Genomic DNA, 23,810 nt, shown 5'->3' with positions numbered 1-23,810 from the left:
TATATGATTCTTGTTTTTGTGTAGGCGGTTTGCCAAAGAACTCATTTTTAGATCCAAAATGGGCTCAAGAACAGAGCTTTGGAACCTGGTTTGTAATTTGTATAGGTGTGTTCTTGGGTTAGTTTTAGTTTCTAGGTGTGTTTTGTTCGTGATTTGGGTGTTCATTAATTCAAGCTTTTTGTGATGGGGAACATTGTTTGCATCAAGAATTTGTGGTGTGTTCGTAAGGTGAGTGCAGAAAGGTGTTTGCTTTGATCTTTATGTTCATAGTTTGTGCTCGTAAGGTGATTGATTTGTTCACTTGTTTATAAACTCGGTTGGAGGCCCAACCAACCGATACCAACCGAGTCTCTCGGTATACCGAGATGTTGGTATACTGACTTCTGTGGCCGGTAATGGGAGGAGATTTCGTGTACCAAACTAGTTCGGTACGGTGGGTGGTTTTGGGCTTGCAGCTCCGGTACCAACCGAACCCACCCCTATTTGTTGTACATATAAGGAGCTTCAAAATGCGGTTGGTCTTGTTGCCCGAGGTGGCCAGAATCAGTTCTGCAATCGCTTCAAGGTTTCATACTTCCTTTTTCAGAGTGAATCGGGCCAAGCAAAAGGATGAGGTGTTGTCGTCATGAAGAGGTGGTCCCAAAATGACCTGTGCAATGGTCTGGGGTTGCCAGAATATTGATTAATCGTCATCGAAGCTGAGGTGTACCTTTTGTAGCGTGGACATAGAAGTGTATTGGTTTTAGTCTTCTGCTGTGTAGTGAGTTTGGTGGGTGCGTTTACTTATTGAGTTGTTATTCAGTTAAATTTGTAAACTCTCGATAATATAATATGTGACTTTAAAGAACGAGTCAATACTGACATTGTGAGCTCAGTTTGTTTAGTTACTTAATTTAAATGAAAAATTTTCTAAGAGTTTTCTTGTGCTTGTTGAGTTTTCGCATTTCGGATTTGAATTTTTTATTCAAAATTCGGGGCATGACAGTCTAGCAATAGGCGGTTGATGTGGCGAAGGAAGACCGTGAACAAGTGGTGTGGCTGCCACCTGCGGATCAACATGCAAATCTTGGAGTCCATTAGGGACAACTTATGGGCTCTATCATCAACGTGCATGGCTTGGGGTTCCTTTTGAGTTGGTGTGGTAGCTAAGGGTATGGTAATAATATTTTGTGTGTTGTCATCACTTGTTTGTATTTCTTCTTCCTCATACTCAAAAAAAAAAAAAAATTCTGGATTTCTTGGTTCAAGATGAGGATCTTCAACAAAAATAGCTCTCATAGATTCTACAATTCAAGTAGAATGCGTAGGATAATAGAATCTTAACCCTTTGCTATGCTGAGGATATTCGACGAAAAATGCATTAGTGGTTTTCGAATCTAGTTTCAATATACTTGTCTGGATGGAACAAGACATTTAGAATTGAGATCATTTAATAGGTGCTGGAAAATGTGCAGCACTCTTGGCCTAAATTTTGACGATCTTCTCTCGTCCAGTGGCACTCTGGATGCTGCCGAACGGGTGATGATTTCCTAAGGTCCTGGGCTTCTGGAATGACTTTGCTTAAGGTTTTAGCAATGGTGGAGGTTTTGTTTCAGGGCAACTCATCTCGGTAGCTATAGCGCTCATGAGCACCATGGTCAAGACGGCGACAGTGTGTGAACCAGTTTGGTCTAGGCGACAACAGCTGCGTTTTGCATCATCGAGTAGTCCGACGACAGCTTAAATGCAGGTTTTTCCATTTTCTTCTTGATGGTGGTGGGGTTTCCTTGATATGAGTGACGAAGCTCTGCAGTGTGTCGTGGCGGAGGATTTTGCGACGAGTTCGATGACAAGTCGTAACGGTGGCGGGATTCTTTGCTCATAGCGGTGTTGCTATACAGGGTTAAAGGAACTAAATTTGGGCAGGGTTGCTGCGTGGACTTAGGCTAGCTGTTTTCCTTTGGGCCCTTGGGCTTCTAATTAGTTAGTAGTTTTTTTTACTTTCTAATAATTCCCTACTGTTTTTAGGGAGCTATGCTCGTTTGTATGTTATTGTGCTTATTTACTATGTTGTAGTGTCAACATAGTTTATAGGCTCACTTTTTTTTCAGTGAGCGTGGAGTGTTCAATGAGTAGACTTAATCTATGTATCGTTGTAGTACTACCACAAACTTTTTATCTACTCTATTTCGGTAGAGGGAGGATATGTAATGGCCTATTCTGGCTTCAGATGAATGATATACACCCTATTTGAGTTTGATTAAAAAAAAACACATCAAGGGCTTACGATTTTTCCAAAATTAAATAAAGGTAACAAAATCTTGAAAAATCATTAATAACAGTAATAAAATATCGATTTCCACAAATTGTTTTGACAGAAAAAAGACCACAAATATCTGTATGAATAATTTCTAAAAGATGAGAACTCCGGGTGGATCATTTCTTTATTAACTTGGTAAATTTTTCTTTGATGTAACCAAGACAAATATTTAAAGGGAGCTTCTATTCATACCTCCAAAATTGATATTTAGACCTCCCCACTTAATAGACCTCTAACTTACTTTTACAAATAACCAATATGCTATTTACACCTCCCTAATTTTCCCATAATACCCATCATCCAATAATATCAACAAAAACTTTTTTTAGAGTATTCTATTCATATACCTCCAAAATCGGTAGTTAGACCTTGATGAAGTTTTGAACATTTCATAATATAATTTTACTCTTGATACAACTAAGCTGGAAAAAAAAAAAAAAAACCTCTCGATTGATAGCCCCCTTCCCACCCCCTACCCCCCATTGTTGTATTTTGTAGGCATATGCATCTTTAGAGGTCAAGAGCAGCTCATTTCTTCAACTTCCTAAGATTCTGTCGTTTCATATATTTGCTTGATGGGAATAGTACACTCCAATGGATGAGTATGATTTTAAGAGAAAGTGGTATGTTGGTGTTTTGGTTAGAGAATATTGCATATCCAAAATTGACTTGAGGAACTGCAAAGTAAGAAACTGGTCTGTTAATTTCTCCACTGCTTGGTAAGGATGAAGACCATAACAAAAACAAAAGGAAAAAAATGGCATGAGGATGACAATTTGTTGATTTCATACCTCTAAAAGGGAAAAGATTATTAAATTTTTTTTTCTTACTCTTTTGTGTGTTTATTGGTAATTTGACATGAGTTGATAAAGTCAACTATTACTTGAAAAAAGAAAGAGGTCCGAAAAAATAGTTGAGTTATGTTTTGGTTTATTTTATTTTTGGTTAGGGTCATATTAGAATCTTTAAAGTTTCAAAAGGAAAAACAAAAAATTAGGGCATGTTTAGCTAAAATTCTCTAAACGCAGTCGTATCCACCTAAAAGCTTAAATTGTTGAAAAATCCAGGCTTTCCTTAAACCCTACCAAAGTTTCCCTCTTTTCTCCGCCACCCAGTTCTACTCAACCGCCGCAGCTGCACTCGATCACCGCCTTACAGCCCGAACTCACCGTCTCAAATAAGGTACCATTATGTCTCAAGACTCATCTTGATCATATACAGTTTTTTTTTTTATCTATTTATTCATTGACTGAATCGAATTGTTATTTTATTTTGTGTTTAATTTTGAGTCTTTGATAGTTGGATGGGTATGCTTTATTTCCTATTGGGATGAGAATTGAGTATTTGTGGGTTTGGAATAATATACTATGGGAAATTCTTTTTAAATCAGATGTGTCGAAAGTGGAAACAAGACAAAAAGAAAGGCAACTACCAAAACGATGGAGATAATGGCATTACGGCTATTATCTCGGGGGAGCTTCTTACTATTCAAGAATGTCTGTATGTTGGTGACAAGGGTCACAATTGGCTCGTGGATACCGGTGCAAGTGGTCATGTTACTTCCAACTTAGAGCTTTTTTCTACATATGAAACACGCAACTTTGGGATGTTAAAGATGGGCAATACAAGCTAATCCAAGATTTAGGAATGAGAGATATTTGCATTGAGACTAATCTTGGTTACCAGATGACATTAGGTTTCCACCAATATATTGGTGATGGAAAGTGGAAGCTTACAAACGAGTCGTTGGATGTTGCTAAAGGAGAGCTTTGTCATTCCTTGTACAAGACACATAGCTTGGTATGCAGAGATGACTTGAGTGCAATGAGTGATACTTCTTCACACGTATGGCGCCACAGTGAATGCCATATAAGGAAGAAAGCTGATCGATCTGGAAAAGAAATCCCTAGTTTCCTTTTCCAATGATGAGTTTTCTGACCAGGGAGAAGATGGTCAAGAGTTGTTCCACCAAGAGGGACATGGTGATGGGTTATTCGATCAGGAGGATCTACATGCTCCAACATGAAGTTCTGCATCAAGTCAGCTTGGGTGGACTCCCAGTAATGGAGTCAAGTCTGTATTCCTCCCTTATGGTCTAGAGGGGGAGATTGTTGGGTTTTTAGCCCATGAGTATTTCCTAAGACAATTCTCTTAGAGTATGAGAATTATTTACCCAGTAGGTTTTGGATTCCTACTGATGAATGGAGTTCCAATAAGGAAGGAAAATCCTTAGGCTTACCTGTAATCCTTGTTGATTACAGAGAAGGAGAATGCATAATTGCCTACCACCAATAGGAACAGCTAGGTTTCCTAATCAGTGAAGAAAGATGTCATACCCCTGATTTTTAACACAAATAAAAATCGATATACAATCTCATACTTATATATATGCGTGATCGTTCATCCATCAATACAAAATACCTAGAAACTTTTTCCCTTTTAAACCAAATACATATTGATGCCCTGAACCACAAAGTTAATATACACTCGCTCCACATAGTTATATATTACACAATCTTACAAATTAAATTGTCAACAACAAAATAAAACGTAAATGCTCCTCAGAGCTCACTACAAGCGGAAGTCTTTATAATGGTTAAGTCACAAAATTGGCTTCCTACCGTAATGTTGCCAGTACGCCACCTCAGGTTCAGCCACGATTACCCTGACCTGCAGGATTAACCTCTATACCGTTTGAATGGTGCACCGGGTTGCCACACAACAAACCCGGTAAGCTTTTGCAAGCCCGTATGAGTAAACTCAAAACCACAAAACAGAAACACATTCTTAAGTCACCTCAACCTAACCACAATAAGCACATAACTCACAACTACAACCATCTGTTTTATAATCTTCCATCTTATGCTTACGTAGGTTAACTGGTGACTAAAACCACATGCTCAGATTCTCAACCTAACATCCAATTTCACAAATTCCAGTCAAACAAAACCTCCTCAAGTAATGTTTGGAAATCCCTTGACTCCCAACGACGAGTCACAAAGATCACACTCATTTCCTTCCCACCGAAAGCCTTTGTCATCAACATGACATCAAAGGTGAAAACAATGAATCACCTTCCTATCTTCACACAGAGCACAATTGTCACCACTATAGCTTTTAAGATCAATCAAACCATCAATCAATGAAATCAAGAAGAAAACAAGGCAATCACAATTCAAACCAAGCAAAACAATTCATAGTAACCCCTGCGTACAGTTTTAGTTCAGGAGGTCACATTAAGACAAGCAATTCAAGTCATAGAAATCATCATAACCCCACACTCTAACATCCGTAGGTAGCTCCGACCATCACAGCAGTCCTCTCGATCTTTGTTAACTTAATAACAATTCAACTTTGCTACCGAGCAGTCATCACACTGATCATCACACAGATTTGACCAGTCATCACACAGATAGCAATCATCCTATTGATCATCACACAGATATCACCGGTCATCACACAGATAACAATCGTCCAACTCATCACACAGATTTCACCGGTCATCACACAGATAGCAATCATCCAACAGAGCATCACACAGATATCACCGGTCATCGTCACACAGATAGCAATAGTCCAACTCATCATAAAGATTTCACCGGTCATCACACAGATAACAATCATCACAAAGATTCACTGATGTAATCGTTTCATTACACAGATATCCCTACACAAGCTTTACATGACAATCATCACAAAGATTCATCATACTGATGTCATCGATTCATCACACAGATATTCCTACACAAGCTACCATATCTCAGATCTCCCTTAAGAAGGTCATACTAGACTCATGGTATCTCAACACATGAAATTCTACAATCACAACTCAATACACAATTTCACCATTCTCGAGCAATAATGAACTCATTTCAATTATTGTTCACATCACAACGAAGCCACCAATACATATATATTTCACGTAAATATATATATATATATATATACACACACACTTAGTCATCCACTCAAGAATGCCACTATTACCAACTATAGTCATAGTTAACCTAATAACTCCGAGACAATATGGTAATTATGCTCATAATAAATATCGTGAGATTTACTTACCTCTGAATCCCGCTGCGTCTTCAAATGCTAACCAAGACCAGTAGAAATCGCCGCAATCTGCTCAACACAAGCCTCTCAAGTACCTAAACACATAAGGTCTCGACTTAGTAACAATTCGCAAACGATTTAAGTCTGAAACCTCTGTTTTGAACTAAAATCCCCAAAGTGACGCCAATCGAGGCGAAACCACATCCGAGACCACCCAATGTTTCTGGAATACTTCTGCGATCAATGTATCAAAATCACAAGTCGATCAGACGCTCAAATCCTCACGGATCGAATCATCGAACGGTCCGAAACCGTAAAAATCACAACATATTCATACGATCTCCAAAAATTACGTATTATATATCGAAATGCTCTTATCGACGAGTAGATGATATATGAAACCAGAAACTATCCATTATATGGCCGGAAGGCTACCAGAACGCCACCACAGTAGGTGGTACAACCACCACCGGCCAAAACTCAAAACTAGATTAATCCAACCATCCAAAATGTCAAGGACACCAAATATATCAACTTTAATACCTGGGGTTCAAGCCAACTCAGCCTAGATCGCCGCCTATCCCCGCCATAAGCGGTCGTGAACTGTTCACCTTGAGTTGATCCGATTCCAACGTGAATCGATCAAAACAAACACCATGGATCGCTTGAGGAAGCTCCCACAAACTCACAAACTCAAAACAGGAAGCTTGAAGCCGTGCAGTCACCAGAGCTACGAATTCCTATCGGGTCCAACTGCATTCAAACTCACCACCTTGCAGCACTGCCGTGGGTGAGAAATGAGGACTCCTGCATAATTCCATACCCATGGGCTGGGCTGGGCTGGAACACTGGCTAGTTTCGTAAGTCCTGTTGGGTTGAGGTCGTAGGTTTAGTAGTGTAGGGAAGCCTCCCTCCTACCTAAATATTTGCTTAAAAAAAAAAAAAAAAAATAGTACCCACTTCAGCTGATCCGGTTTAAATACGATTTTGCTCCCTTTTTGATTTATTAGTTTTATCAAGACAATGCCATTTTTGCCGGGGGTATAGAAGACCCGTCATGAGCCGTAGCCTCACTTTTTTAGGTCTCGCCGCGCTCGCTCTCCTCCTTTCTCAATTGGCCAAGGAGAACCATTTTGCCTCTCTATTTGCAAAAAGGAAAAGGGAATGCTGATGGGCGTTGTTTTATTGAAACAGTAGGCCTACTACGCCTTGTCAATTAGTCGCTCAGTTTTGACTCAATCAAATTGTCGAGGTATAGACTCTGCTCTGTATATGATCGATTCTGGATTTTCATTGCATGTGCTCTGTATTATGTAGAGTGATTGGTTCTCTGCTTTCCCATTTTCCGGATTTGCCGTAAATTTTGGTGCTCATTTTTAGCTGAAATCTGTTTGATTCATGAAATTTTGATGAATTTGCTTCTCTCTTTTTTTTTTTTTTTCTTTTTTTTTGTATGAGAATGAGAAATTGTTCTTACTTGCTTTGCCTCCAATATTAGCCATTACTGATAGTTACAAAAGTGATTGGATTAAAAGAATGTTTGTATTTTCATATCTATTGTGACTTTGTTTTGAGGTACCAAAATACGAATCACGTTACATGCATTGATATAGTTATACCAAACAGTGTTTTGGTTGTGAGTTTAGCGTAGGTTTAATTGTTAATCTTATTCAGCATTCCCAATTCAAGTTTACATTTTTGAAGGAAAGAAATTTTTTTGGAAGCCGATCATTTTTACTGATCAGAAAGGTGTTCAATCTCTGGTGGCCGAAACTTTGATTTCTGTAGTCCAAAATGTATTTAAGTTCCATTCTTTACAATCAGCAGTAAGACTGAACTAATGTATATTACATTTGAGAAAACTTAAGGAGGAGAGTTGTGTATTACATAAGCGCATTAATTACCTAAGTACATTTATTTAGGTTTCATATTATTGCTGGAATGGCTCTCATTTGGGCTTCTGAGTTATTCATGAATTTTCTTTTTGTTACAGGAAGGGCGCTGCCTGCATGTCATCAAAAGAGATTTGGGTGAGCCAGACATAATTGTCAGGGAGCTATTGTGGCCTGGGGGCTATCTAAAATTGATTGATTTGGTTCTTGAGGGTAAGCAATCATGTTACCCTATTCTAGAATTGTGTGCAATGAAAGTTGTTTGCTTTAATTTCAATACTTCTTCATAGTTTGCTGCTAAAATTGAATGATAGTACTATATCAGCCTATTGTTTTCTTATTATTAGCTTCTTTGTCCATTACGAATATTAAGGCAAAAGCGATGCATTGACCTGAAATTTAATTACTGTTAATCAGTTGAATGAAACCCCTGGCCTCCATTAGGCATAGTTAGGCAAAAATAGACAAGCTTGCAAAAAGCATGTTGACCTTTTCGCATCTGGACAAAAGATTTGGTGTTTTTCCTGATAAAGAGGAGTGCATTCAAGTACAAAAAAAATGCTGATGCCCCTTTAAGCATTAGAGAAAATTTTGTTACAGATGTCTACATAATCTTTGAAGTGTACAATGATATTAAATCAAAGTTTCACGGTTCAATTTTCATTTCCAATTTATGATGTTTAGCATATACATACACGTATGAAAAAATAATGGTTGACTTAGTAATGATTCTTATATCAGTTGGGTGCCAAAATAAGCATTCATCCTCAATTGTGTCAAAGGAAGCGGTGATTATGACTATTCTTTTAATATGTTAAGGAAAGTCTTATCATGGAAAAGAAATGACATCAAATGATGAGGAAAATACAAAATCAATACCAAAAAGAATAAGCAAAGTAGCAAAGCAGAAGAACTAATTTCAATTGTACAATATGTGAATGACAACGTTCTGTGATCACTGTACCAAGTTTCTAACCTCTTTATTGGTTCTAGATAAACCATGAATAATGTACTGTGTTATGATTGGATATGAAAATTATCTCATAAGATCACCTGATTTCACTTTTGCAAACAGTCGAGGAGTCCCAGCTGACCGTGAATGAGCTTAAAGGATTAGACCAATTGGTGTGGAATTGGCAAGATCTTTTTAGTACTTTTTCAGGCATTTTCTTTCTTGAATTTTTCCCCACATTGTCTTAACCACCAGCCTAAGCACTCACTGAGTTACCATAGTACTTAACTCAGTTCAGTACTATGACCAATTGGTTCAGATACCAGATTATAAAAAACAACACCGTTGTAGATATATAAAGTATCTAATGTTTGTAAATGCGGTATTATTAAGCTGAACCATATTGATAATCTAACCACAGCATCGCGCGGGCAGCATTACCTAGTTGGAATGAATTTTGAGTCTTACATAACCCTTACTGGCATATTTTGTTTATAAGAAACATAGGTTTGTTTGGGAATAAATTTTGCATAAAGTCAGAAACTTTGGTGCAAGATGAAGTAATGCAGCATTAACATTAACTTCATGTGATTTTGACCTTTGAACGGATTTTCTAGAGTTGAAATGCTAGACTAAGACCTCAGAAACTACTAGTAAAATAGGATGTTCTTACTGTAATGAAGCCATTGTGGATTAATTGTCGAAGTTTGCAGTTTGGTTTTCTGATGTTACATCTTAGATGATGATTGGCTTTTTTACTATTATCCCTTTTTAGACCAACAGATGGAGTTCGTCAGCCCTGAAGGTCTTCGTTTAGATGGTCGTCGTCCCATGGAAGTATTTGTCTATCTTTTGATTTTCTTTTATGTTAAATTTTATCTGTGTTCATTTATTTTATGAGTTGATTAATCTTAGTTTTCCATTTGATTCCAGATGAGGCAAATTCGAGCAGAGATTGGTGTTGTAGCCAAAGCCGACGGGTTCTAACTACTAACCCTTGCTTCCTGTTTTTATAACTTTCTTTGATGTTGTCATTAATTCATCTCGCTATCAAATTTCAGTTCTGCTATGTTTGAGATGGGTAACACCAAAGTTGTTGCTGCTGTTTATGGCCCTAGAGAGGTTGGGTAACTTTTTTTTTTTGGGTTTCTACTGCTGTAGTTATGTTACGAGCTAAAGTTATAGCTAACATGCACACTCATTATTTATACTTCAAAATTCTTATCACATTTCAGTTGAATATTCATTCAAGCTATTTATGATTTACTTTGTCTTTCAGGTCCAAAATAGGAGCCAACAACTGAATGCCAATGCGTTGGTAATCTATTTTGTCTAGACCACTGTCTATTAAACTAAACTAAACTTATATATGTGATGCTTGAGTATGTTAACTTAAGAGGCATTTATTAACTCTCTAAGTATATTGCTGTCCATAATTGTTAATAAATATAGGTGCGATGTGAATACACCATGGCAAATTTTAGTACCGGAGATCGGATGAGAAAACCGAAGGGTGATAGGTTATATTTTCTATTCCCTTTCAGTCTTCAACCATATGCGCTTTAGATGATCTTCTATTTAAGTTTAGCATAACAGTGTTGTATCCATTACTAACTTAATAATTATAACTAATCTATGAGTCCTTGATGCTCTCAGGAGATCCACAGAGATATCTCTAGTTATTCGCCAAACCATGGAAGAATGCATTTTGACAAACTTAATGCCTCGGTCTCAGGTTTGTCTCAGCTTCAGTCGTATTATATTGGGAACTTTTCCTGTTTGACTTTGTAGTTTGTTCTTGTCTGAAGCCTTGTACCTTATGCATGTTTTTTGCAGATAGACATTTTTGTGCAAGTTCTCCAAGCAGATGGAGGTAGATATCAATGCTTCTATGCAGTCCTATAAGTCCTGTTGATAAAATGTACATTCAGATTTTGTAATGTGTAGGCTGCTCTTTTTCTTTCTGTGTATGCTTGCCTGATCCTCTGTTATCCAATGTTTAGTAGATTCAAGCTTATTCGCTGAGAAAAAGAGGCCTTCTTATGAATCAGTTATATTTGTGCTGCAAGCTGTTCACTAGTTTGCTTTGTAGTGCTTCTGTTTAAGGCAGTTCTTGTTAAGGACTTAAGGGTCAAAAGTTTGCTGAGAGTTGACCGATTTTTATCGTTGTTTTTCCATTTTATTCAAATGGGACTGTTCCCAAAGCACTTTCTATGTATCACTTTGAATTTAATTACTAGAAAATGCTACTGGATTTGAAGCGGAGTACTTCTATTTAAGGCAGTTCTTCTTAAGGGTCAAACTATGCTGAGAGTTGACCGATTGTTATTGTTGTTTTTGCACTGTATTCAAATGGGACTGTTCCCGCACGTTCTGTGTATCACTGAATTTAATTACTAGAAAATGCTACTGGATTCAAAGAGGCTGCTCACTGGTTTGATTAAGAATTAGAAGATCTATCTGTGAGCTAAATTATTTAATTGATTTTTTTTTGGCAGGAACTAGATCTGCATGTATCAATGCTGCAACCCTGGCCCTTGCAGACGCTGGAATTCCAATGCGGGATATCGTTACTTCGTGCAGTGCTGGGTACCTTAATAGCACACCTCTACTCGGTAATATTCACTTAAATTTCTATTTTACTGAGTATATTTTGTTGGGGTCCCTATAATGCCTTCATACTAGTATGACACAACAGATTTTTAAGACATTTTTATTGGCTAGACAGATTTAAACTATATAGAAGATAGTGCTGGAGGCACTGATGTCACTTTAGGAATTATGCCGAAGTTGGACAAAGTGACTCTTCTTCAGGTTCTTAAAATCATAATCTGTTATCTGATCTTCTCTTCCCAACTTTAAGTTACAATAACTGTATTAGTTAACATCTTGGGCATCTCATTCGGTGCCTTCTGCTGTAAACCACTCATTTGTGATATTATTCACTGCAGATGGATGCTAAGTTGTCGTTGGATACTTTTGAAAATGTAATGCAACTTGCAATCGAAGGCTGCAAGGCAGTTGCAGATTACATTAGAGAAGTAAGCGCTTTTCATTTTTTGTTTTTTCTGTTTTTCCAAATGACAAGTTATCCATTGTCATGTGGATGAACACTGCTTATTGAGTACTTATGACAGATATTATTGGAGAACACAAAGCAATTGCAGTATCGTCGAGGAACATAGTTTCATAGCATGGTAAGGTGATCATTGATCAAACATTCTTTGTTAATTGTTAAGGAAACATGAACTGTATGACAACAATTTTATCAAGTTCTAACAGTCGCTCACAAGTCCAATTGCACTTTTTTATAAGTTTCTGTTTTGTGATCTATTTTTAGGCTGGCTACTCTGTAGATGTGGTGTACTCTATGAAAGCAAGCTTGGAAGTGGACCACACTTGGTTGCTGCTTTGGATTTTGAAAATAGTAACACGGCGGAAATTGGTTAATTTCAATGACTGAAAAATCTAAAAAATTGGTGAAATATCGCCAATAATTTTGTTTTTTCATGTAGTGATATTTAACTGACCTACCAAGTTGATATTATGCGATTTTCTCAAAATTTCCGGAAATCTGGCCGATATCGACAAAATCCTGAAAATATTAGACAAATGTCGCGAAATTAGCATTTGTTCAGAAAATAAACCAACCAAAATTTCAAGGTTGGGTTTTTAACCTCCTACTTTTATTGAATTTTCGAGACAACTTAGGGTTCGTCTATGACCCATTAACGTATCAATAAAATCAATTTGATAAAAAAATAGACCAGCTCTATCAGGCACATAACCAGGAATTTAAGTTTGGGGTGCTAAATTTACCCTAACAAGATTTGTTTGCAATCATAATACATATATATTTGATACAAAAAGGAGGGGGGCTGCAGCAATACCTAGTCCCCTGGTTCCGCCCTGAACTCCGTACTCTAGTAGACTAGCTGGAACTAATGTACGATTTTACTGAGATCGTCTATTGCTGGGTTTCTTACTTTATTCATATATCAATATATGGGTACATGCTTTCCGCCTTTATATTTTCATCTAGAAAAAGCTTAGCCTGTAGACCTCCAAATATCAGAATTGAGACAAATTTAATCAGGCAAAGGTAATCAAATTAGGCAAAGTACCATGAAACCAAAATCCATGAGTGGTGATGGATTTTGTTGCTACTTCCGTGCACTTTTCTCTTCATTCAGTTTAATATTTGCACGTTCAATGAAAACAAGGTTTTTTCCTCTTAGGAAAATCTCTCTACATGGCACACTAGAAGGTGCATCATATCCCAGTTCTGGGACCGACCCAAGCCGCGCTTCAACAGTTGTCAGGGGAGTACCAACAGTTCCAATCATAGGGTGAACATTGCCAAGGGACGTAAAACACCCACCACAGCTTTCAGTAAGGCCTACACGATTTAATAAACTGATGAAATTTAGTTCTCTCCGTTTTTATATATATTTGGTTCTGATGTGTTGTGGTAGCTGATTTAGAAACTTGAGGTCATTTGAATGAGTACCAGAAAAGCATTCATACTGACATCTAATAGGTCAAACACATATACCATGAAATCATGAATACTTAACCTTGTACAATTTTCTTGATCTTCACTATGATTTAACTGATTCAAGTATTATATGTATCTATTCATTATGTTATGCAGTCAACCATACCATATCCTTCTGATAAATTCCTCCACATGCCTGGGCAAAGGTGCAGCACCAGACAAACATTATACGAACTTGTCCTCCTAGCTCTTGTTTTATCTACCACAAATAACACAGTTTGTTAGAATGTAACGCATAAGATAGAAGTAATGCGTTCAAATGTAAAACCAGATATTTCAAGAATAGAAATGTGAAGGAATAATAATTGACCTTGTCAAAAACAAGCTTGTCCAAGAGAGGTGCCGCTTTTGCTTTTGTTAGGCCCTTCTGCAGATTTGCCAACTTGCTACCATATAAACATTAGCCATGTATTGGTAATACTTCAACAAAGTTACTTTGATAAAAATATAAACTATAAAATAAATCTGCAAATAAACACCTTTGACAGGATGAATTTACTCAAAATTGTATTAGTACCCTTAGTTTAATTAGTTGGTAGAAAATCTGTAATTTGATGGCCAACCACAAAGATTTCAGCATAATTTGATATAATATGGGATCCAACTTCTGCCAATATGAAAATATAAATTTCCCCTAGTGGAGGGTTACGGTACAACCCCCAACTTTAATCAATTTGATAAAATTAAGATATGTGGAAGATGCAGTTTGAACCCCTTATCAGTTACCACTAGCATCGCCAAATAGAAAGCAACCAATTGGTAACCAGCTTCATGCAGAATGACGTCCTCACATGTTTTCTTGGCAAAATCAACAAATCCTGAAGATAAAATTAAATTTTTTCTTGGAAAACCTAGCATTTTAAACAGGCAGAGAATATATGTATGGAAACAGATTAAGGATGGCAAGTTTCATTTGAGAATGAAAAAATTATTTCATATTGATAATGCTACAAAATTCAAAACGAAAGTAGTCCTGTATTGGCCTTTTCAGTAACAAAACTACTAAGTCTCCATGACCAAAAATGTTCCTTGCAAGTTTTTTTGCCTCTTACACAAAAATGAGGTACATTTATGCTTTAAAACTGTACAATAGACCAAATATAGGTACAGACCTGGTGAAAATCCATCACCAGATTGCACCCCAAACAACTCATGCCAAGTTACAGGAGCTACTCTGCTTTTTTTTTTTTTTTTTTTTTTTAAAGAAACAGCTTTTTATTGAATAAACAAAAAGCAAATTACAAGGAGTCCGCTTTAAAGATCTAAAGAGGGCAGCTAGGGCTATAGGCTTAGCATCTCGTCTGTTAATACTAAATGAACGCTTAGGGGGTTATACTACAGCTGCTTGCTATTTCAAATTAATAGTAATCCAAAAGGAATACTAAATATGCAGCTATAGGCATTCTGAAGCAAATATGCAACTGCTGGAGATTGAGCAGAAATTATGTGCAAATGGAAGAAGAAGATCACGAAAAAGAATAATGAGAAGAGGTATTGTGGTGTCATTGTTTTACTGTTGATGTGTTTGTGGATTGATTTAATAAGAGAGAGTAATGTACTACGGTGGAGAAGTTGAGCATAAGGCGAAGGGGAAGGGTATAGATTAGTGCATAGTTAGGTGAAAGGAAGTCATTTTAAAGTGGAAGACCATGTCATCGAGAACAGAATAGTGTAGCTCTTTCTTGGCAGGTAAGAGGAATACAGAGGTAGGGAGTTTTGCTTGGCAGGGCAGGAAAAATAGAAGGATATGTGAATGAAGTCACTGGGGTATGAGTGGGAGAACGATGGTTATGATTCTAAGTGCATTGCTCATTGTTTGGTGCAAACTTTACAGAACAAGGCTTTTATTTCATGTCCTCATAATATATGCAGTTACAGTACGACCAATTTCTGCCATACTTTGATTTTATGAGACCCTCTGATATAACATCTCAACAGAAAAGAAATTATGCCTAGCTACCATAAGATTTCAAAGTTAACTGTAAATTTCAGATAATCTCCATGTAAATCAATCAAAATCATATGGATGTGCTTAATAACGTATTTAGAAGTTCTTCCACATCAGAATGAAATGGGGCTGTGATCATTAACTCTACAATTATCCAATTACACGTGACAACATACAACAAAACATAACAAAAATTATGAAATAGAATTGGAAAACAAAAATTGGAAATCAAATAATCACCTTATAGAGAATGTATGCTTATCTGGTTGAGCATGACTATGATTTGAAGCTAATTGTGGCTGCAACAGCAGAGGTTGCAAATCCCTAGGTGGGTTTTCCTACTGAGATAGCATAGTAGGAAGATTGTAAAATGAAAATGGGGGGGGGGGAAACCCAGGATAAGGAAAGCTTGTATTCTAATCTGGTTAGAGACAAAATTACTCTGATTATGAGTATGCGAACAAAAACAGCAATGAAATATGAATCGATACCCAAAAATGAAATATGAAATATACCTTGGGAAGGAGAGCTCTACCATCTCCACAACCAGGTGAATAAAAATCCACTACAACCAATCTATCACCAGCATTATGCAAAGAATCAATGAGTTCTTAGCAGAATGGATCTCCACCATGTTCAGTTTTAGGGTTTTCTCCCACCATTTCATAGCTTTGCTTACACAGATTGATGCTTGAGCCTGAAACCCTATACATATCCAAGATTTCATGGCTTGCACTGTGAAATTGCAACTGCCTTAGAATTCAAAAGAGCAATAATTTTTTTCCCAAATAAGAAATTCACCAACCTTTGACATCCCAGGATTTTGTATTTTATGTAAATATCTGATACAGGTGTTATTACAGCATCACAGTAGGCCAGACCTGTATAAATGCAGGAGGTTTAGACATCCTTTGTTCAAAGGCCTTGGAGTCCCACTTTATTGAAAACTCCAATGCTATGTCAACTGAACCTTCTTCTCCAATGTTGAAGCTATGTTCTCAACAAACTATCATTTAGGAATTTAGTTAGTCAGTTTCAAAGCAGTTTGGGATTCATAAAATTCCATCAAGTGCAGGTCAATAAATAATTACCTTCTGATCCACATAATAATGCAGAGTTTACTTATAATTCTTTGCAGTCAGTCCTCTGTTTGGGACGATAATTGTCCCAGAAGTCCTGCAATAGCAATTTTTGTTCAGATGTCAGTCCTTCATTTTGCTACAAATGTCAGTTATCATCTCTGAAATGAGGAAATTTTCACAAAAGGAAACGATACCTCATAAACTTCATCATCAGAAGGATATTTATCGGTGAGGTTCTCTGCACGGATTAGCTTCATACAAACGTCTCCATTGGGTGGCATTACAAGGTGGACCCCACAGCTTTTTATGGACTGAGAGGGATAGTCAATATAAATAATGACTCGACACGTAAAAGGGGGCAATGGACGCATATAACCAAGTCGCCACATTTCAAGGAAGGGAACATAGAGCAGCCACACATGATCCGACTCTGCTGTATCAACCAACTGCTCTGAATATGAACTTGGAACACGTACTTCATTGATGTGAATATAGACCGCAAAATCGGTATATTGCAGCTTTTGATCAACAGCAACACAAAGAGCCAATCCTGTGTTGTCCCATTTGAAATTTGCAAGTGTTTCAACACAAAATTCAAACCGTCGATGCCCCATGAAATCCATTTGACAGCTGAACCACTTTGGAACCTCGCTTCTTGGAACTGGAAATGTAATTGTGAATTCGGATTGCTGAGAAGATAGGAGTCGAGAGAAGAGATCAGCGTCCAACTCATCCTTGTTTGCCATCTGAACCAAATTTTGACAGAGTCTCCAGCAATTAGTCAAGTCCATCTCCTCAATCATTTGTGATTCTTTACGCTCCAAAATGTTTGACAGCTTCGAAATTCTTTCCAATGATACGCAATCACTCACGTCCAACCATTCAATACTTGGTGGAAGCTCTGGAATTTCTACGAGCCTCCTGCAGCCGCTCAAATTGAGTTCCCTCAAGCAGCCAATTTTGTTGATGCATTCGGAAAGAGTAACAATGGCGCTTCCTGATAAATCAATTTCACGTGGAGTGGGTGCCCAATTAAGGGACGCAAGGAAATCAGTATTAGATAAAGTGGCGCATCCTCCCGCGGTGAATCGACGTAGTGCCAAATTGTGCGGCTCCATTGAATTGCATCCTTTGTCATGTGAAACCTTTGAGTAAGTTGGAAGCACTTCAGAGTCCCCCTTATTTGGGAATCTTACGAGTTTTGGGCAGCAGTACAAATCAACCTCCTTCAGATTTTGCAATTCATAGATGCTGCAAGGTAGATCTGTGAGGTTTCCACAATAATATAACTTCAACGATTCAAGGTTAATTAGATATCCAATGGATGAAGGAAATGCTTTGATGCCAGTGCTGAATAGATGCAAGGATGTCATGTATTTCATCTCTCCCACAATTTCAGGAAAACTCTCCAGCATTCTGCAATGGTTAAGATTAATGGTTTGGAGGGATCTCCAGTTGACTTCGCCAGGTAGCATCCGAAGTTTAGAGCATCCTTGAAGATCCAGGTGAACAAGCTTTTTGAGGGATCCAACCGAAGGGTGAATCTTCTTTAAACTTGTACAGTAACTTAGATCCAGAAACTCTAAGTTTGGGCTTCCAGACAGGTCTGGGCTTGATGGTAGGAATTCACATCTCTTCAAATTTAAGGATTTCAGATTTTCCATACTCTGTCATAGAAAAAATCAAATGGAAAATTAGTAAAGGTGTAAAGATTTTAATAAAGTAAACTCCTGAAAATTCATAAATACCTTGAATCCTTCTCCAAAACGTGAGATGCGGCTGCAAGGCATACTAAGTCGAACTAGATTCTTCGTATTAAAATTGGAGGGCAAAGATTTTAGTGGACAGTCAGGCCAATCAAGTAACCGCAACTGATTCGGAAAATAATCAACATTTCCACAAAACCGTCCATTGATGTTTATAAAAATTTTAAGATTTCTCATCTTTTTGAAGCATTTAGGACTCAAGCGTATCTCATCTTCTTTGGGCATCTTTACCATCATGCCTTCAATTTTACTTGTTCCCTAGTATGGAAAAGACAATTGTATTAGCAAAACAATTACCCAAATAATAAATTGCAACTGTTTGATTTTTAATCTTTCTTTAACAATTGAAAAGAAAGAATATCATAGTACATATTATCCAAATATTGGTTGTCAAATTAAAATAAACAACACACATAGAGAATCACCCTGACCTGATTCCATGTGTGTGTGTGTATATCTATACTATTATTAAGAGAAGAGAGCTTGCTCTTCAAAACTGAATTTTTTTACCAATTTAACCTTTATATATTAAAAAACTATGAAATATAAGTAATCAATAAGCATAATATAGTAAATTGTAAAATATAAAAATAAAATAAAAAAGCAAAAAATGTGGTAGTTGTAAATCTGAGCATATGAGAACTACTTACCGTGTTTTCTGTTAGAACGTCCTGCACATCCTTGTGATGCCACAGTCTGCTTCGCTTACCGGGCTCTGTAGACTCTTGCAAAACTTTATCTTTTCCCATCTCTTCCAACAAATCATGCATGCAAATTTGACCATACACATCAACATATATGAGCGCCTTTTCTTTGAGAACTTTAATACTATGCTCGGGGTTAATGCGGTCACAACCTTCAAGTATTTGTATCACATCATTTCTATTCCAACCTTTGAAGAAACAAGCAATGTCGAGGAAAACTTCTTTCTCTATTTTTCCCAGTCCATCATAACTGACTTTGAGAATATCTTGAATGTGCCTAGGAGGATTCTTTTTAAAACCATCTAACATAACTTGCCATTTATGTATAGAGGTATCACATAGATATGAACCTAAAACTTCCAGTGCAAGTGGAATGCCTTCAGCATATTTAACAACAGTAGTAACTGACAGTTTCTCATTATCATCTAAATTCTTATTATCCTTGAAGGCATTTGAACTGAAGAGCTTAAGAGCTTCATGATGACCTAGTCCATGAACCTCGTATATTGGTTTCACTTGATGAGCAATCAACAAACGCTTATCTCTTGTTGTTATGATAACTCTGCTGCCATGACCAAACCAATCAGTTCTCCCAGCTAATTTCTCTAACTGGTCCAAATTATCCACATCGTCAACAATTAAGAGAATCATTTTATGTCTCAACTTCTCACGCAACAAAGTGATTCCTTCGTGAATGTTGTTTATTTTCGATTCTTTCTGCCCCACAGTGCTAGAGAGAAGAATATTTTGTAGGTTCACTAAACCTCCATGTTGCTCCGAACCTTCTCTAACATTTGCCAAAAAGTAGCTACCATCAAACTTACGGGCAATTGTATTGTGAACAGCTTTAGCAATTGTTGTCTTCCCTATTCCGCCAATTCCCCATATTCCTACCATGCGTACATCACTTCCGCCAACATCTAACATTTCAAGTATATGTTCTACCCGAGAGTCTAGCCCAACTTGGCACTTTGGCATATCCAAATAGATAGGTTGTTTTACTTGTGCGGTAATCTCTTCAACAATTTTATCAATAAATTCATATTCATACCTGCCGTGTTAAAATCAAATGAAACATTTAATAAAATAAACCTTGCTACTTCGGAAAAGAACAGTATTGTATAATAATCACACACCAATAGAACAACATAAAACTTTTACTAGATTAAGTGCATGCATAATATACCCGCCCGAGAAATGCCACCCAGATAAATTTGCTGCTTCTGAAAGAGCTGCTCTCCATCTTAACACCTTGTCCGTGTCATCCTTGAATCTGAGTTCATGCTCTGCAACTGCCTCACCAAATTTGCCTCTTTGGTGTCTTACGTCCGACGGATCCACTTTGTAAAAGATTGGCCGAACCATTTGCTTCTTTGATCTTCTACATCCAAGGATATGAACTAGCTCATCCAAACACCACTTTGAGGATGCATAGTTTTCGGAGAAGACGATGAGGGAGAGCTTTGATCCTTCAATGGCTCGGAGAAGTGCTTGTGATATTTCTTCTCCTCTTGTAAGCTCATCGTCTAGGAAGGTGTTGACCCCCCTTTGAACCAAATACCTGTGCAAATGACCTGTGAAAGCGTAGCGAGTATCCTCGCCCCTGAAACTCAGAAACACATCGTGTGTGTATGAACGGGTGGAAAAAGGAACAGAAGAGAATGAGGAAGAAGCTCTCAATTGGATGGCCATTAGATCTGAGTTGTTGTTTGATTGCTGGCGAAATGAAGGGGCTCTCCCCTCAATAGGTGCGCACTGATCACAGCTTTCAACTTCATTTTGTTATTTTAACTTTTGCCTCTAGACAAAGTGGACTGATGAGTCATGTGACCACCGAAAGAGCATTTCACATTGACCAACGAATGCGTATAATTGACCGACCAACCTTTAACAAAAAAGAAAAAAAAGAGTAAAAGACCAACCAACCAGCTCTTGATTTAGTGGTAAAGATAAAAGAATAAAGAAAGAAAGTTTTTTAGATTTTAGGAATATTAACCTTATCTTGTAGAGAAAGATATTAACCTTATATTGTAGAGAAAGAATAATAGATAAACAAATAGTAGGTTGTTTATACATAAATAAGTAGCCGTTACAAGGTTGTTCAAACTTGCCTCCTGGACCTTGCCGAGCTGCTCAGTTTGCTTTCATCAAGTTATCAGATAGTTCTTCTTTGCTATTGTATTCAGTCCTAGTTAAATAAGACACGATTGAGAGAATGAATTTTTCTGATATTTAATTACACTCATTTTGTGGTGTATATAAAGTTATAAACAGATTACAATCGTATTACAACGTACTACAACTATTATGTACTACTGTACTACACAACATATACAAGGTAAGTAGTTACAACAATATATTCCCTTGTTAGTCTATTCCTAATAGGGAACTATGACTCACAGTAACAGTCCTGATGAGCTTTTCAAGCTCAGCTTTAATTTAATCCAGCTCTACATAAACGCTATACATGTTCTTCTGCATTCAACATTATTGTTTATTGCAAAAAGACAAAATCTTAAATCTGCAGGCATAACAAAACTTTAATGTGCAGCAGTCTTATACAAATAGCCTTAAATCCTCCGACAGATAAAACATATAATGACCACTTCTATCGAATTGCAAGGACAATTTAGTAACACAACAAAACAATACAGCTATCACTTCTGCATTTACCAAAATCTAACTTATATGCCTTTTTAAACAGAAAAACATCATCAGATGCATAAAATTAACTAACAGCTCAAGCATACACGGCTGAATCTATTTAAGCATACCGGTCACGGGGCCAAGAAGAAGCAGATTCTAATATGTCATACCGACTCTTACAGTTCAATGTCTCAAAATTAAACTAAATCAGTGAAATTGATATATATATATATATATATATATATACATACAGATTTTATCCAGAGCGGAGCTCCACTTTGAAATTAACGTGTGAAGTTCGAGTTTTTGGTAACTTTTCGGTCGCATATCAACATCTCGACCGTTCAGTTTTTAAGTATTAGTGTATAGATCAACTCTGCAAATTTTCAGTCAAATTGATGATTATTAAGGTATCTAACTCGATTAAACCAATGGATAGACTGAATCTGTCAACTTGAACCGTACTAACTTTAAGGCAAATATCAATGTCTTAAAAATCATCATTTCGGCTGAAAATTTGCAGAGACGATCTATACACTACTACCTAAAAACTGAACGGTCGAGATGTGGATATGCGACCAAAAAGTGACCAAAAACTCGAACTTCACACGTTAATTTTCAAAGCGGAGCTCCGCTCTGGATAGGATATATATATATATACACACACACACACACACACATACATACATACCACAACTAGTGCTATTTGACAACAACCTGGAATCAAGGTTCATAACACTACATTTGAACATTATTTGACCATATATATGCAAAATAACATAAATCCACTCCATTCTTCAGCATTTAGTGGTCTTTAGACCTAGCAACTCTCATAATAAGGTACTCAATTTCCAAGTTTCAAAAAAAAAAAAAACAAAGCATCAAGGACTCAGGAAAATCAGAGGAACTCATGCATTTTATAATTTATTCAATCAAATTGAACCGTCATAGGATGATGGAAAACAAACTTCTTCCTCTTCTTCTAACCATGATGTCTCTCTCTCTCCATCTTCTTTCGAAACATGACAAGCTCCCAAATCCGAAAGAACACAGCTTCTAAAGGTCTTAGCCAATCACGCAGACAGGAGATAAGAGAGCTGTTGTGGCAGAAAGAGGATTCAACCGCCCTTACGCCAAGGTAGTCGTCACAAACTGTGGCCTGATGCAGTAATAGAACACTTTCCCAGCCTTTTTCTTGTTCTACATTGTAAGAAGAGACACTTCCAGGTGATACACCTAATCTTGTAAATGTCTAATACAACTGCAAACACGAATAAACAGGTGTAAACAGCCAGAAACTATCTCCCTACTTCATCAAATAACCCATATAGAACATTGTCACATTGGTACATTATCATTCTGTTTCTTTCCCTCTTGATAATTTATCAAGTAATTAAATATTCTTTCCTAGATGATAATATCATGGTGTCATGTAGAGTCAAAAACATATTGATTCATAATTATTTGGAAACCAAAAGCAATCAGTTGCCCTCTAACATGAAAATACATAATGATTAAGCATAGGCACCACATGTTTACAGAGTTTTACTGCTGGAGATTGTGAGTAGCAAAAAGAACAGTGTCTTTGCTTCATCTACATCTCTCAGCCTTATTTAGCACGTAAGTTATGAAAGGTATATCAGTTCGGGATTCAATTTCAATTAGAACAGAGAGAATCACAGCTTTGCATCAAAACTTTAAATGATTACAGGCCTGGGATTTGGTGGGAAAAAGATGAGAGCCATGAGCTAAAAGACACATCGTTGGACTCAATATGGTTAGAAGAGAGGAGATACTACGAAGTCAAAGGGCACATCAGAGCTTAAATTACAGAAAAGAATTGGTTTACTTTATCCATTGCATGCATAATTCTAATGCAAAGCTGCAGAACACATAAAACTCTTGCA

At 37.1% G+C, this 23,810-nt stretch overlaps 2 protein-coding genes across 12 annotated transcripts; one reads left to right on the top strand and one right to left on the bottom strand.

Annotated features, from left to right (window-relative positions):
- The first annotated feature begins 7,379 nt into the window (after positions 1-7,379).
- Positions 7,380-12,762, top strand: LOC112172970 (exosome complex component RRP41 homolog). Of its 3 annotated transcripts, none has more exons than XM_024310509.2 (14): positions 7,380-7,607; positions 8,349-8,460; positions 9,975-10,036; positions 10,133-10,179; positions 10,261-10,321; positions 10,479-10,517; positions 10,652-10,719; positions 10,856-10,934; positions 11,036-11,072; positions 11,698-11,814; positions 11,928-12,013; positions 12,151-12,240; positions 12,337-12,396; positions 12,540-12,762. In XM_024310509.2, the coding sequence occupies exons 3-13, from the start codon at positions 9,983-9,985 to the stop codon at positions 12,382-12,384; spliced, it is 726 nt and encodes a 241-aa protein (XP_024166277.1). In that variant the 5' UTR covers positions 7,380-7,607; positions 8,349-8,460; positions 9,975-9,982; the 3' UTR covers positions 12,385-12,396; positions 12,540-12,762. The 3 variants fall into 3 exon arrangements, with proteins under 3 accessions (XP_024166277.1, XP_024166278.1, XP_040364282.1); XM_024310510.2 differs by having other exon boundaries at positions 12,337-12,401; XM_040508348.1 differs by lacking the exon at positions 9,975-10,036.
- Positions 12,763-13,286: 524 nt separating this feature from the next.
- LOC112172967 (disease resistance protein RPV1) lies at positions 13,287-21,043 on the bottom strand. Of its 9 annotated transcripts, none has more exons than XM_024310505.2 (11): positions 20,444-21,043; positions 19,204-20,308; positions 18,536-18,811; positions 16,982-18,454; positions 16,797-16,881; positions 16,511-16,711; positions 16,221-16,410; positions 15,946-16,046; positions 14,068-14,143; positions 13,864-13,956; positions 13,287-13,598 (listed from the first exon to the last, which is right to left on the bottom strand). In XM_024310505.2, the coding sequence occupies exons 1-5, from the start codon at positions 20,947-20,949 to the stop codon at positions 16,828-16,830; spliced, it is 3,414 nt and encodes a 1,137-aa protein (XP_024166273.1). In that variant the 5' UTR covers positions 20,950-21,043; the 3' UTR covers positions 13,287-13,598; positions 13,864-13,956; positions 14,068-14,143; positions 15,946-16,046; positions 16,221-16,410; positions 16,511-16,711; positions 16,797-16,827. The 9 variants fall into 9 exon arrangements, with proteins under 9 accessions (XP_024166273.1, XP_024166267.1, XP_024166265.1 ...); XM_024310499.2 differs by having other exon boundaries at positions 15,946-16,126; positions 16,221-16,440; positions 16,587-16,711; XM_024310497.2 differs by having other exon boundaries at positions 16,221-16,440; positions 16,587-16,711.
- Between the last annotated feature and the right edge of the window lie 2,767 nt (positions 21,044-23,810).

This window comes from Rosa chinensis, chromosome 6 (genome assembly GCF_002994745.2).
Source record: "Rosa chinensis cultivar Old Blush chromosome 6, RchiOBHm-V2, whole genome shotgun sequence".
Classification (NCBI taxonomy): Eukaryota; Viridiplantae; Streptophyta; class Magnoliopsida; order Rosales; family Rosaceae; genus Rosa; species Rosa chinensis.
This window is presented reverse-complemented; position numbering and strand designations above follow the sequence as displayed.

What these genes read in the sequence shown, in the direction of transcription:
- LOC112172970 (XM_024310509.2), top strand. Translation starts at nt 9,983, where the DNA reads ATGGAGTTCGTCAGCCCTGAAGGTCTTCGTTTAGATGGTCGTCGTCCC. An exon ending in AGTTCTCCAAGCAGATGGAG is followed by an intron (nt 11,073 to 11,697) that starts GTAGATATCAAT and finishes TTTTTTTGGCAG; the next exon opens with GAACTAGATCTGCATGTATC. An exon ending in TTGCAGATTACATTAGAGAA is followed by an intron (nt 12,241 to 12,336) that starts GTAAGCGCTTTT and finishes TACTTATGACAG; the next exon opens with ATATTATTGGAGAACACAAA.
- LOC112172967 (XM_024310505.2), bottom strand. Translation starts at nt 20,949, where the DNA reads ATGGCCATCCAATTGAGAGCTTCTTCCTCATTCTCTTCTGTTCCTTTT. An exon ending in GGGTGGCATTTCTCGGGCGG is followed by an intron (nt 20,309 to 20,443) that starts GTATATTATGCA and finishes TTAACACGGCAG; the next exon opens with GTATGAATATGAATTTATTG. An exon ending in ACGTTCTAACAGAAAACACG is followed by an intron (nt 18,812 to 19,203) that starts GTAAGTAGTTCT and finishes TTTCCATACTAG; the next exon opens with GGAACAAGTAAAATTGAAGG.